Below are 14,269 nucleotides of genomic sequence, written 5' to 3'. Positions count from 1 at the left end.
AACTGTATGAAAAATGTAAAGAAATAAGTGAAATAAACGTATGTATGTTTATATTTGTCTTTGGTTATCCAGAAAAGTAAATGGATGGGTCATTTTATTAACCACAATGTGAGATTAAAGAATGTGAGAACCTGCAGTCTTAGTGCAGATGTGCCGAACTTGAATTTTTCTTTCAGTAAATTGAAGTTTTCTGTTAAATTTGCTTGAATTTTGAGTGCAAAAATTTGTATGGTATATAAGAACTAAGCAGCTTTCACTACTGGAAAGTAATAAGGGACTGTGTTCTTTTCTTTGGGGGGGATTTTGTATCTTTGGTGCAAAGGTTTCATTATTTTGGTACTCGGCATTTTACAACCAGGCCATTGTTAAGCATGTCTACCATCAACCTCGTTCTTTGTGTGACTATCTGGATAAATATGTACAGCACTTGGTAGCAAAGCCCTGACGACGAGGGTATAAGGCAAACAACCTGCAACCTTCTCCATTGGTGTGCTGTAAAGTGTAAGTGTTCCGGAACGTAAAATTGTGAACAAATCTTTTGTGTTTTGAGGAGCTCATCTTATGAAATATGTGATTGTTTCCATTGGTATATTTTCATGTGTGGTATAAGGTCCTTTTTGTTTGTGTAATGAGGCCTAGGCCTACCCAGAGTACGGGATTCGTCATCCGCACGACGACCCGGTACCCCACATCACAGCTATATGGGGTAGCGCATATCCCCTCCTTCCTCTATGTTGCAACTACAACTTAGGCCCACAAAGCCCGAGAGTTGATGGGAAAGGGACTAACGAGACGGTAGACATACATGGGGCCTACTTCCTGAGCTTTAGAAATCCTAAGGCAAAACCCTGACATGCCTGAGTGTGGGATTTGCCTTTCAGTTTTGGAAGTACCATGTACTGATGTAGGCCAACCAGTATTTATAACTTCCAGGCAATGCCAGAGCAGGAACTTCGTTCTTGAAAGGCATGAAAATTTCATGAGAAATTGCCTTGCCCATTCATTGAAAGGGCAAGGCAATTTCTCACTTACAAAGGGCACTTGTAATAAGAAAATCAACTTGTCTATGGGAACATTTCAGTGGGCCAATGGCATTAAGCATGTCAAGGTAATTGTCTCTGATGCCTACGTGAAGAACATCTGTGACTATAGTATAGTCATCAGGTCCCTATAGAGCCTGAAAGTAAAAGGCCACTCAGCGAGCTTCTGGAACCCTTGCGCGGCCCACCTATGGGGATTTTACATTGGGCAGTCCTATCACATTCCATAATTTTTGGAAAAATAAGTCCTTACAGAAACCACCCCATGAAACGCTCATGTTGGAATTTTACCTTTGTCATAAGTAATATTTAGGAAAAGTCACCTGGAGATGGGTAAAAAACAAATTTTACTCACGGCTTTTCACGTCCGGCGATATCATACCTACTGTAGGTCTCCTTGTTCATGCACGTTTGTTTTCACTGGCCGTGCTTTCTTGAAAACGAGATTGTACAACCTTGCAAAGATTTACATACCTGCAGTCAATTGGTTCCAGGTTCCGTTTAGTTGACATCAAGCGTTTGTTGTCAGCATCATTGCTTTCTAGTTCATCTGAGTTGTTGCGAAGTAAGTATTTGAGATGAACTGTGTTTGACCCAGATGATGCCATCAAGCACAGGTTGCGCCCAGTTAACATTATTTTGTCTGACAGAAAAGCTGTGGAGGTCCAGTCGCTGAACTAGTTGTACAAAGTTTGTTAGCATAGTGTACATGTATCTACCGTACTCACGGGTGTCGCTAGACCATTTTGAATGGGGGGGGGCGCCACATGGAATTTGCTGACAAATTTTCATGCAAAACAAGTGTACTGTAGTCTGATTCCCCAGCTCGACATCTACATACCGTACATGTACTTGTACCCGACATTTTTTATTTTGCTGACAGACTATGATTTTGCCGATAAAACTAACCAACTAGCGACGCCCGTGACTGTACTCATATTGAACAAGAGAATTTGGGGTCATAGCCAACAAAGACACTTGCACGCTGTTATCTTGGTTATCATCTATTCAAGGCTGGTCTTTTTCTCTGGCCACCAAAGAAGAAGCTTCATTGGCTGTGCTGTTGTTTCCAATGGCAGAGACAGGAGTTGACATATTGACATCCTGTCTATGCGATCGCCAAGAACAGTACAGTTACACATCATGCAACCAAACATCTTAATTTAACCTTGCGTTTGCAATTCTTTGGTTGTAATTGACGTGCGGCTTTTTTGGTTCCCTCAACTTCAAGTGCCATAATTATTTGATTTTGAAAAAGCAGTAGCAAATTTATTTCCAAAGTTACCATGGCAACTGTCTGTGTATAATATTAGAAGTGGTCAGGAACCTTGGTAACTATGGAAACATGAAATCATCCACAGGAGCCTTTTAACAGTAGGTCATTGAAAGCACCCAAGATGGATAGCAACATGGATGAACTTGACATCGAACCACCCAGCAAAAAATCGAAATTAGAGTCACAACACGTCAGGGCAACAGAAGTGGATATAAGTGGTCCTTGGTTTCGAGACATGCCATTTGGAGAAACAAGCGGTATCCAGCCCCATCTCTTTCATGGGACAGGAACGGAAAGTCTGACAGTCGAGGGGTCCACTCACCACACCAACTTCCAGGTGCTGGATGAGTTTGTCACCGATGACTTTGACGACCAAGAAGACGAAGATGATCTCTCCAAGGAGGACAACGAAGATGGATTCAGCTTGGACAAGACTTTTGAGGATGAGGTTGAAAACGAAGAGGAGGGGGACGATACGGACAGTCTGGGCAGCGAGATTGAAGCTCTCCTGGATGAGGGACTTCCCGAGATGTACAACAAGGAGCCAAAGAGGAAACGGGGACTGGCAGCCGAGGCAGACACAGAGGCAAGCAAAGAGATAGACCCGTCCTTGCCTGAGGGAGTTGTTGGTGTCAGAACTAAGACCATTTTACGGAGTGAGTATTCACGTGATTTTGACCGGGTAGTATAGGGTATTTAATAAATAATGATTTATGGAAGCTGGTATGGGATGGCTATCTTGTTACAAGCCGCAGATTTAGTAAATGTGAGCAGAGGCAGAGGAAAAGCGATAGCCGTGTTCAGTTTGTAGCCGCTGTTACACTATTATCATCTGGAATTGGATCATTGTTTGATGTTGGTATCAGAGTCGGAGTGACAGCGATGCATGAGATATTTATATTTTTTTGGGTATGGTGAGTACCAAAACTTAGAACTTCTGTCAGTTATTTTCCATAAAATGCCATCTGTTTCCAAGAAAATCCGACAATGATAAAGTGTGTGGCCTGCCATATCCAACTGGCCGTGGTAACAGGTCATTCCTTGCTCAGATAATGAGCACATATTCAACAGATACATGTATTACTAGCCGATTAATTTTGTTGGATTGTGAGATTGGATTATAAGGAAGTCTTCGGAAGATGAAACATTCCATGCTAAGCCCAACAGAATCCAACAGTGAAAAATGTCCAGGGGTTCTTTTTGATCAGGAAGTGAAGGAAATGTTCATTTTAGGGTTCTGACCAGTGTAACATTTATGAAAGCATTTAATGTTTGTTAAATCAGGGCGGGGTCAGACACCTTTAGAGGGTCTACCAGATGGCTGGATTTCGATCATCCATGAATGTGGCATGCCCCTCTACCTACATCGGCCATCCAGAGTCTGTACGTGGTCAAGGCCTTACCTGCTGGGTGCTGGAAGTGCAAGGGTAAGCTCTTCATAGCAGTAATACCTACGTTTTTGTCAGATTTTTTTGTCCGAATTGCTACATTTCTGTGTTGATTGGGTACAGGTTGGTCCATTCTGGACAAAACTCAAGAATTTGATATATGACATCCATTCAAAAATGGGAGTGAAGTTTGTGTTACACACTAAACTGTGAAAAAGAAATGCCAGAGAGACGTGCTTCAAATGGCAAAACAGTCGGGGGTGTCTCTTGGTGAGATCTCTCAACAGAGCACTGGCCATAACCTTGGAATCGTTGGGCATCTGGGCCCAATTTAATGGCACTACTTACTGCCAAATTCCACACTTAGGGTCTCCATTCTGCGCTAACCGCGCTAGCAGAAAAATTCTGTGCTAACCCGTTAAGTACAGAATCCTTTGATTACAGGATGTAGGCATGCGCACCAAGCAAAATTCCCTGTGAAATACATTCGCTTTAAGCACAGAATTTTCTGCTACGGTAAGTGCTGATCGTTCGCTTGCGGTAAGCAGTGCCGTAAAATTGGGCATCTGAACATGCCTGATAAAGCAGAGAATCTTCCATTGGTTTGCAGAAACACAGACCCCCTCTGGCGAGCATCCCGTGCCTCCACTACAGGAGGGAGAAAGACAAGGAGACGGCATCTCAACAAGACAGCAAACAGGGTGCTGCAGTCGGGGCACCAGACATAAACAAAGAGATTGCCAATGACCAGCCACAAGCTGATCCGGCGGGTAATGGTCGCTGTAGTGTTTTAATCTGAGGGTAAACCTGACAGAAATTATATCATGGCACTTCCACCCTGGCTCATGCGAGTGCAGTGTTCTCCGTGGCCTTAACAGCCCTGGAAAATTTTAGATTCTAGATGCTCCATGGGACAATCAAGGTATTTCCTGGGAATATTCAAGTCTTCAAACATTCAGCGCAGCCCTACTAGACTGGGTGTAAGGGGGTGATACACCCACATTAGGACGTGGTAGTGTGTGCTGGGATGTCAGATGGTGCCCTGCCCATTCCCTTGCTTTTATCCCCCCAGTCTCCAGTGGATATTACTGAAACTGCAGGAGTGATTTTTCTGAATATACCTGCAGTGGAAATATCTGACTTTTCCACGCCTACAGCGCGCAGAGATCAGGAGGATTTGAACCCTTGACTCATCATGTTCACGTCAAAAATCATACAAATGTTACCTTAGAGACTAACGTCACGATGTAATCCCAATGAAAGAGTCTGCTGAATCGGGGCGTCAGGCCCTCTAGCATTTTGATTTGTATGTTCCAGGTCACTGTTGTTTTTGGATTGTTTTTGGATTTCACGTCCGAACCTCATTCAGACAGAGCTACTCTGTTCACTTATTTTGTCCCATTGATATAATTCATTTTTCAGATTGTAAAGACGGTAAAAATAGCTTGGCTGAGGTGAAGAGACGTGACCCCTTGCAAAGCCACAACATCCACATATGTAAAGACGAATCCGTCAGTGAGTACCCGCAGGTGTTTGATTTTCTTTACAGAATTAAATGTGAGACACGTAAAGAAATCAGTTGTGAATACAGTGTCATCTTCGCTTTGTACCTTTAGCGACAGAAACCTAAACAAAAATCCCTTAAATCCATCATCAGATGTGGAAAGATTTGCAGGATTTGGGGAAAGGATGACCCGCAAACCCAGTCCCTAATCTTACATGAGCTCCACGCCTCCAATATACCATGAATATACAATTGGGTTCCAGCAGAGTGGAAGATTGTGGAGGATTTAGAAAGGTTACCAGTAAACTGTCCATGACAATGGGCTTAATTCTATCATCCGGGTCATTTTTCGAAGAATTTTTGTACTTGGTATAGCTATTGGCAGTGTTGCAATGCCTAAGTATGAACTGGATCACTGATATTGCTCTGGCAATCATCAGTTCATAAAATACTCTACCGTAGCATTGGTGTTCAGTGCTCCAGTACCTGAGTCCAGAGACAAATTGAAGCTTTAAATATCAGATAGACACTTCTGTTCCAAAACCATGATTAAATTGCCTGCTTTGGTCCTGATAAAGGTGACACCGAAATGAAGGAGTACCTCGAGAGGCTGTTTGACTTTGAAGTGGTCTCAATAAACAAATTCAAGTAAGCTTGATGAGTAGTAGCAGTTTCTGTGAAGACTTTGTACTAGAACAGTTGTTCTGTAATTTTCCATTACACTGGTTTGCAAGGATGGTATGTTTTTAAGTTTAAGTAGACGATCACTATTCATGCTTACAGTTCATGAACACGGCTTCTTTCAGTAAGGCCTGCTGATGTCTTGGGTCAAAGTATTATTTCGATAATTCATGTATTTCATTACTGTTTGACAAACTTGGAGACCCACAGTTCAGGACTGGATAGTTCATTTTGTGGAACGGTAGTTTGAGAATTGTAGAGGTCATAGGTTTGATTCCTACTAAAGTTAATGATCTTTGCTGGAAATTGCTTGCCACATCAATTGACCCCACAAAATAACTTCCTTTTGCAGAACTTGGGCCGACAGAAGGAAATACACCAAAGAAGTCAAAGCCAAACATGAAACCATACACAGACCGCAGTTTGTGAGTAAATATTTGACAAGGCTTGCTTTATCAGAGAGAACCAGTGTTTTAGCAGTTCTGTTGAGTGCTGAGGGCCACGTTTTTCACAGTAACCCAGACATGATACACTACTGGCCTCTCTTCCTATTTGTCGCTCTGTCCTTTTTTTCATTGATTTGTTTGTTCAATTTGAATATTTCAGCCAGGTCATCCAGCTGTCATCACTTGCAAGATTCCAGGGAACCAAAGAGATGGCAAAAAGGGTGAGCTTGAATGACAGAACTAAGGAACTAAAACAAGTTCAGACTTGCTATTACCGGTAGTGTTTGACCTTTCTTCCCCTTGCTCATTTCAGAGTTTGTCCTGAACACCACAAACAAGACGCCAGTCTGCATCCTCCACGAATATGCACAGATTGTCCTGAAGACTCAACCTACGTACACATTTGACGACAGTGGTAAGCTTTCACTCGTTGAAATTTGCAAGCCTTCCAAAAAAGTGTTGGTACATAACGAAAGAATAAATATTACCAGGCTTGGATTGTTCCAGTTGAAATTTCTGTTACCTCAGCACCAAAAAAAAAAAATTATATATTCATGTTTAGTTTTGGTTTAAATGTTTTCCCTTCTTTCAAACAGGTAATGCCAATTGTCCATTCCAGGCCTATGTTGTCATTCATGGGACAAAATACGGCAAAGGACAAGCCAAGAGCAAAAAGGAAGCCAAGATGGAAGCAGGTCAGTGGTGAAAATGCTTCAGAGGAAGAACTTCTTGGGCTCATAATTTTTGTCTCAAAGTTCTTTGCAGCGTATCTTGGGAGATTAGTCTGGAAATGTTGTGGTCTTTAAGACCAGGCTCAATAAATAATCAAAATGTGATTCAGATTTCATTTTAGGCAGGGTCTAACATTCCAGAATCTCATCATCTTCGTTTTCTGTTGCACAAAAGATTTTAGAATGTGCCTAGAAGTTATTGAACTGTGAGAGGCTCAGGGTGGCCTTTTCAAGAGGCTGGAAGAACTCTGTTATGCACCAAATGGGGTACAGTACTATGACCATGTACCCCTGTCACACAGCGTACCTGTCATCACTGATTTCAAGCAACTTCCTTAATGAGAACGGGCAAATGGCAATTCCACTTGATCTTCGGTGAAATGTTCATAAAGCTGTTGGAGTAGTGTTTTGTGTTTTCTCCAAGGGTCCTACAGCTAGCAGATTATTTGGTTATGTCAGAGTTGCCTGTGAAAATTGGCTCGTATAGGGTTCCGAAGTGAAGTAAAAGTAAAAGGCATAAGCTCAAGCGCGCAACCAGCGCGCGAACAAACACGCGTGTGTGTACTCCATTTGTTTTCACTACACTTCCTGGTTCAAAAAGACATCACACTTCGGTACTCGTTAGCAATATTTATACGTGTACAGAACCAATGGAGAACCTGTTTTGGGAACAGACAAAATCAATTCCCTTCCTTGGCCCGACCACACAATTTCACAGTATGTGTTTCCCACATTAGTTCTTACAGTAACTTTGGTTTTCTCTCATAGCTCGGGCAACTTTAGAGATCCTGATTCCGGGTGTAGTGTTGAATGATGTCACCAAAAAGACAGGCAAAGACCAAGAATTGGACCAACTAGAGGTGAGCATACCTTCCCTTTAAACTCGAAAAAAGAGAAAGAAATGGAACAGTGGTGAGAAAACTGTAACGAGGAAGAGTGCTTGAGAATTTTTCTAGGGGTGCTTTTCTACATGCTTCTACAAAGCCTGTCCTTTTTAATACACCCTTTAGTACACAAACTTTACATCCCACATCTTGTCCGTTTCTGTATGCAGTATTTCGACCATGTCTCCATCACTGACAGTCGAGTCTACGATCTTTGCACCAAGTCCGGCCAGCTCACACCCTTCCAGGTTCTGGGCGAATACAGGCAAAGGTGAGTGGCTGAGAGTTTTTCCAATATGCAGATCAGACCAGTTTCCGATGAACTCATATTCCTGCAGGTCGCACTGTACAGTTAGTGGTTGGAGCACCGCTGTCGCGTTGATTCATTCTACCCAAATTTCCTCTGCACCTCCCATTCCAAGCTTAGTTACAGGTGTTCAGTTTATCTTTCACCATCAAAGTTCGTTAAGCTCTGCATGCGCAGTGTTTTTCAGTGACTTGTAGAAAGTTTGCAAGCTTGTTTAATGGGACCCAAAAAGTCATGACCTCTTGCTTCCAAATGTTGATGTCTTAACCACACAACTGCTGAGCTTGTCAGGTTCAGCCTTCCATTTGAAATACAAATTTACCAAAGCAAACATCCAAAATTATATTGTCCTCAAGCAAAAATTCCATCAAAAGTATGAGTTTGCTTTTTTTTTTTAAAAGGAATCATGGCATGGAAGCAATGAACTTCAATTATCAAGTCAACATTACCAACCACCACAAGCGGGAGTACACAATGACGCTGGGAGAACATACAGTCACAGTAAGAAGTTCTCTTTCTACACAGAAATCTTCTTTTGTTTATGGCAACTTCACAGGAGAAAATTGTGTATTGAGATCCCATGGTTAACCAAAACTTACCACCAGAAAAGTATCTTATATATTCGTTTCAGTCTGATAATGGAAGCACACATTCATTCCTTTGGTGCAATAACTCCAAAACCCAAAGAAAGGCATATCATATGCAGAATACGTCAAATTTTTGAGAAGAGGGAAAAATTCCGGGCATTAAAATAGACAATACTAGAAACCCTCAGAACGTGGAAGGACCTTGAAAAACCAACCCTTTGGTCCCTAACATTATTTTTAAACGGAAGATCTATACCACTGCACCATTTTGTGTCCCTCCTTTTTGTTGTTGCTTTGTCAAAAGTTTAGATCTCTCGGCGTTGGACGTCATCTTTGTAGGAGAATGGGTATTCAACACTATCAGGTGCATGTTCACGTAGTGTGCAAATTCTCAATACACCTGCGCGTGTTGATCCAAATATCTTCGAAATACGGCACAGCCTTTGTGCATCACAAAAATTTGATGTCCAAATCGCAAATGCACATGGCAGTCTGTAGCAAGCAACGTCTTTTAAGAGAGACCTAGTTTTTGGAATCAAATGAGTATTTTCTCTTTCCTCGCAGGGATTCTGCAAGAACAAGAAGGTTGGTAAGCAGCAAGGAGCCCAACAGCTTCTTCAGGTGAGTCCAGAAAAGAGAATATAAGCTAAGAGCTTTTGTATTATAGTGTTCCTGGGGTCCTCATAAAGTGTGGTCCCTGTCTGTATGTGCCTCCGGCAGACAGGGCTTCTCAGACTGAGCTGTGAAGCTAATCTCTCTGTCTGCTGTGTCCGATGCGGGTTCTGAACCATCATCTGTTCTCCCTCCTGACTTCTGACACGGGGTTAGAATCTGATCCACTTTGAAGTTGAGGTGCAGAGCTTGGTGCTGCCTGGTCATCATGTGCCCTGCTCCTGAAACACCCGATGTTGGCATTAGTAAATGAGGGTGCAAACTATCAAAGTGCCCTCCCGTAGCCTGTTCAACTGTTCATGAGCAAGCCAGTCAGTATTGTTGGCCAGTGTGGACAAATCTGTCTTCTATTTAGCAGAAGGTTCGGAAGGAAACATCACGGTGCTGATACACCTTAGAGAGTTTTTCTTGTTTTTTTTCTTATGATTCCTTTAGCTTCTCCATTCTCATGTGGATAATTGGGGTGGTATCATCAAGATCTATGGCAAAGGCACAGTTTCTAGAAACATGAAGAAAAAGGTAAAGTGAATGTTTAAATGATATGCCCAAACATTCGGTTTTATATTTCAGTATATTTTCTGGCCAATGTATTTTAAGCGTTCCATTTCTGTTTTGCTTTGTTCATTTATCTGTGATGCAAAAATCTTCCAACTTTTTTCAAAATGGTTCTTAAATTGTTGCATTTTGAATTAATTCTTATCATGTGAGTTTGACACCTGACATACCTGATTCATTTACGACTATTTCTATGACAGTGACAGTGCCTATGACAGTGTGTCTTTTGTCTACTTCTTCTTTCATGTTTTCATCATTTTTCCTTGTTTTCCTCAGGAAGCTGAACAGAGCATCATCAGATTACAGGCCAAGTGTGAGAATGCCCCCAACGAAGCCATATTGAATAAGTTAAGGGAAGAGATGCTTTCATTCTACGACAGAAATAAAGAAGAGGTAAAGTACAATGCTGTGTGCCCTTTGATCTTCTTTGAACCGAACACCCCTTCTAAGATGCTAAGGGAACCATTTTTTACATCAAACTGGTTGAGATAAGATGTGTATTTTTGACATGCATGATTGCAATTGTTGAATTAGCTGTTAATTTTAGCCTTAGATTCAGATATTATTTGCAAGTATTCACTTTTTTCATGTTGGCAGTTGGATGATTGATGGTGAATTTGGTATCCCCCAATTACAATCCCACAATCTCCTAATCGAGGTTTCTGCTGATTAAGCTGTCCAGTGAAGTATACTTTGGGGTTATACAGGTATATGGTAAATGGTATACTTCTGGCCATATTGTTGGGATTGCTCCACTCCCCCCACTTGGGCCATTTCTTACTTTATTTCCCTCCAAAGCCATGTCCTGGTTATTGGCATCAGCTTGGAGTACAACACAGCTTTCTGGAAAGCGGTTGCAGCCGCTAGTCAGCGGCTGCCGTATGTAAAAGTGTTGCCATCATCCATAGCCACAACATTTGGACACTGTCTGAAGTTGGATTTTTTTTTTCAGTTTTTCCTACAGCAGATGCTTGAAAAGTAACATGTTACAAAGTGCATCTTGTTGGGCAGGACGCACCTGTTTTAAACATGCACTTTCAGTCTTTCAACCTGAGGCACTTTTTAATTCTTACATTGACCTCTTTTACCTTACATGAGTTCATTTTTCTCGCCTCATGTTCCTTTTCCAGGCTGGCGATGCAGAAAGGGAAGCCAATCAGAACACAGGTGAGATCACTGCATTTCAGATGCCATCACTCCTGTCCGAGTAGAATCGTTCAAGACCCTCTTGCCAAAGGGATCACTGCATCTCAAACTGGGGAATGCCCCTCACCATTCATCGCACTGTGCATCATTTGTCAGAAGACTTTGCCCAGTCCCCCCTTTTGAATTCCGCTGTGTGACATGACTTTAAACTCTTAGATCCTAAGCATTGTTACACACCTGCCCTGGATATCCTGGTAAAGTAATAATATCAGAAGTAGTGAGAAAAACTTTGGACAGCAAATTGATGGGGGGGTCAAGCACCCCTTGGGCGAGCCAGTGCCTGTACCACCCTTCCTTCGTAGGACACGCTGTTTTGATGTTCGGTGTATGTTTTAGTCATAGGGATGCGAGGTTGACTTTCACAGGGTGGTGTGTAGCTTTCCTCCAGTGTTTTTAAGGGGAAAAACCAATGTTGTTTTCAAATACTTGCAAGTGACTTTTCGGTCTATTGAATTTGCATCTACAACAGGAATGTGGCATTATTATGAAACTTCAGCAAAGTCATAGCTTGATTCCAAATCACTTCACAGGGTGGTAACTTTATAAACAATTTAAACAGTATCGTTTATCTCTAGTGGATTGTTTTAATCTATGCAGACCTTTTGTTGGTTTGTAAACCAACCAAGTTCACGCAATATTTATTTTCTGGATCACTGAACTGGGAAGTGTTGGCATAATGTTTGAAAATGAGAAAGTCATCCACTATAATTTCACTTTTCTGAGTTCAAAAGTTTTCTTTAAATGTTAAGTTAATCTTCCAGGGAAAACAAAATTGATGTTTAATTCACAATTTATTACAAATTGAACTGGAAGTTAAGTTTGCACTTTTAATATTCTACATTGATGATAATTTTGTACACGATAGCATATACTTAACGCACAATTACAACACCAGTACATTCGGAAAGATGGCAAGAAATCTTATGATCACAGCGATTAGGTATCTGTCATATCCTCCACTGAAGAAATACCAACGTCAGGAACATTGGAATTGTTTGATATGTTGTACAGAGAAATCCCTGTGTAGTGAATCTACAAAAGAGGTTTTTGACCTGACATAACATGACAGCCAAAGGCATTTCAGGAAGTGTACCATGTCCGTGGAGGCGTGTGCATTTTTTAATCTTCGTATTTCTGTTACTCACTTCACGTATGCCAGACTGTTGAGAGACTTCACAGGTGCGCACATTTTCCCACAAATCTGTGTAAATTGAATGCTGACTGTCACAGATCCTGTGACTTAAAATCCTTTGTAGGGCTGTGTCGGTTATTTGACTATCCAATTACTTAATTTGACTCAGTCCAACTCCTTGGCATTGTTGATGCAGTGGTTATTTTGTAAATGCATATATTTCTCCATAGGATATTTGTCCATTGTGAGCCAAAAGAGGCAGATGGGATGTCCTCAGTTCAGTTCGGTTACAATACAGGGAGGAGAGGATGATGTATAAAACTGTTGTGCTTTACGCCTTTAACTGCCTAACAACTTTGATGTCTTGCGTAAATTGCTTTTTGTTTTCAGTGCATTAAAGGGAGATTGAATACAAATACTTGTTGGTATCCTCCGTTCTTTTACCAAAATTTGCACGTGCTTCTGTACATTGTCACATCTAAGAAATGAGCAGGCTTTTCATAAACAGTTCAGCTGTTGCTGTCACAAATATGTAGTGAGTTACCTTTCTATTTATATTATCAAAATTGCTACTTTAGCAAAATTTACTCGGGAAAAAATTTCTGAAATATAAACCCCGAAAAATATCAACTGAATTGAAAACAAAATGGTGTTTTTGACTAGTAAGAAGCAGAGTCTTGAAAATGTCACTGCTTATCTCTATCTGATCAGGGTTGATTAATGTGCTACTACAGTCATTGCTCTCCTGTAACAGTCCTTAATCCACCTGTTGGACACGTCAGAATTGTTCAGGTTTAAAGCTGTTGAGGTGAAAACCTTGCAGTTTGCTAAGTGATAACAAGATAAAAAAATGGTGCACCATGAAAATCTCGTGGATAACCTCACTTCACAGTTTCATCTGAATACCTGCTTCCTTTACCCGCTTCCTCCCCTTTGGATGGATCTGTGCACCTAACCGTCGCACCTAATCGTCTGTTTCCCCTCCCCCCTTCCAAACATTTTTAATTGATCAAGCAATGTGCAGCTTTGGCATAGTGGTCGAGCTTGGTTGAGAATCTGTGCCTGTTTTAGACAGAATTGGGGAGTGCGTTTTGGATTACCCTGGCCCTAGGTTAGTGTGTCCAGCTGATCGGCTAGATACACTGACGGAATCAGTCCCCGCTCTCCACTGGCCCTGGAGTAAGCCATCACCCACAGGGGTCGCTGTTTGAAGTCTTCCGGCCTGAGGTACACGACGTCCCCCGGCTGCACAGACATCTCGGCATGGGACATGGCCTTGTGGCTATTCAGGACGCAAGCCCTGACTGTTAGCTGACTCGGGAAGTGGCTGTCGATGGATGGGGTTGGAAAAGGATGCTTGATGGTGGCAGCGGATTTCTTGGAGGCAGACATCTCACCTAATTATGTAAAACAAAGCAAACGGCTCTCTTTCAGATTTGTGATGCAGTACGCATGTGCATCTGAATAAAGATTTGAAATCAAAGGTTGGATTAGCAAAGGGTTTTACTCGATGAAGTTGATATCGTGGGTAGGCCCTCACCACCTCATGGGAAAATTTTCCTTTAGGCAAATTAGCACCGACAGCTGTGGGCCCTTTCTACCGTCCCCACAAGGTTTTGAGTCCCCACAAAATCAGTGTAACAATGAGTATATATCTCTCTACACCTACAGAACAATGTCCTCTTTTCAAATGAGTAAAACCCCATAAGATAACCAGAGTGGACAAAAGGACTCGTGTTACATCATTACATGAAAGTCTGTTACCGGGAAATCACAGAGTAAACTTGTGAATTCATCAGCCGAAAACAGTAGTTTTCAGTGGAAAATAACCCTGTGTAGAGCGTTCATCACGGTGTGATC

The 14,269-nt window shown here is 41.8% G+C and overlaps 2 protein-coding genes across 2 annotated transcripts in view; one reads left to right on the top strand and one right to left on the bottom strand.

The window, feature by feature from the left end:
* Positions 1–425: 425 nt before the first annotated feature.
* On the top strand, positions 426–12,825 carry LOC110976582 (microprocessor complex subunit DGCR8-like). Its single transcript, XM_022229975.2, has 17 exons — positions 426–501; positions 2,402–2,972; positions 3,601–3,743; positions 4,315–4,474; positions 5,127–5,219; positions 5,787–5,856; positions 6,242–6,314; positions 6,496–6,556; positions 6,649–6,750; positions 6,932–7,030; positions 7,835–7,926; positions 8,121–8,221; positions 8,659–8,758; positions 9,409–9,465; positions 9,952–10,035; positions 10,348–10,464; positions 11,202–12,825. The coding sequence occupies exons 2-17, from the start codon at positions 2,438–2,440 to the stop codon at positions 11,280–11,282; spliced, it is 1,968 nt and encodes a 655-aa protein (XP_022085667.2). The 5' UTR covers positions 426–501; positions 2,402–2,437; the 3' UTR covers positions 11,283–12,825.
* The window catches only part of LOC110976581 (uncharacterized), a 20,452-nt gene continuing 18,327 nt past the window's right edge, over positions 12,145–14,269 (bottom strand). The window contains exon 4 of the mRNA XM_022229973.2: positions 12,145–13,806. Within this exon, the coding sequence (XP_022085665.2) occupies positions 13,517–13,806 (290 nt within the window). The 3' untranslated portion in view covers positions 12,145–13,516. The remainder of the gene's footprint in view (positions 13,807–14,269) is intronic.

The sequence above is a fragment of the Acanthaster planci genome, linkage group LG09, assembly GCF_054643075.1.
Source record: "Acanthaster planci isolate LZ-2023a linkage group LG09, COTS_SCS, whole genome shotgun sequence".
NCBI lineage: Eukaryota > Metazoa > Echinodermata > Asteroidea > Valvatida > Acanthasteridae > Acanthaster > Acanthaster planci.
The sequence above is the reverse complement of the archived record's forward strand: the minus strand, read 5'-3'. Positions and strand labels throughout refer to the sequence as shown.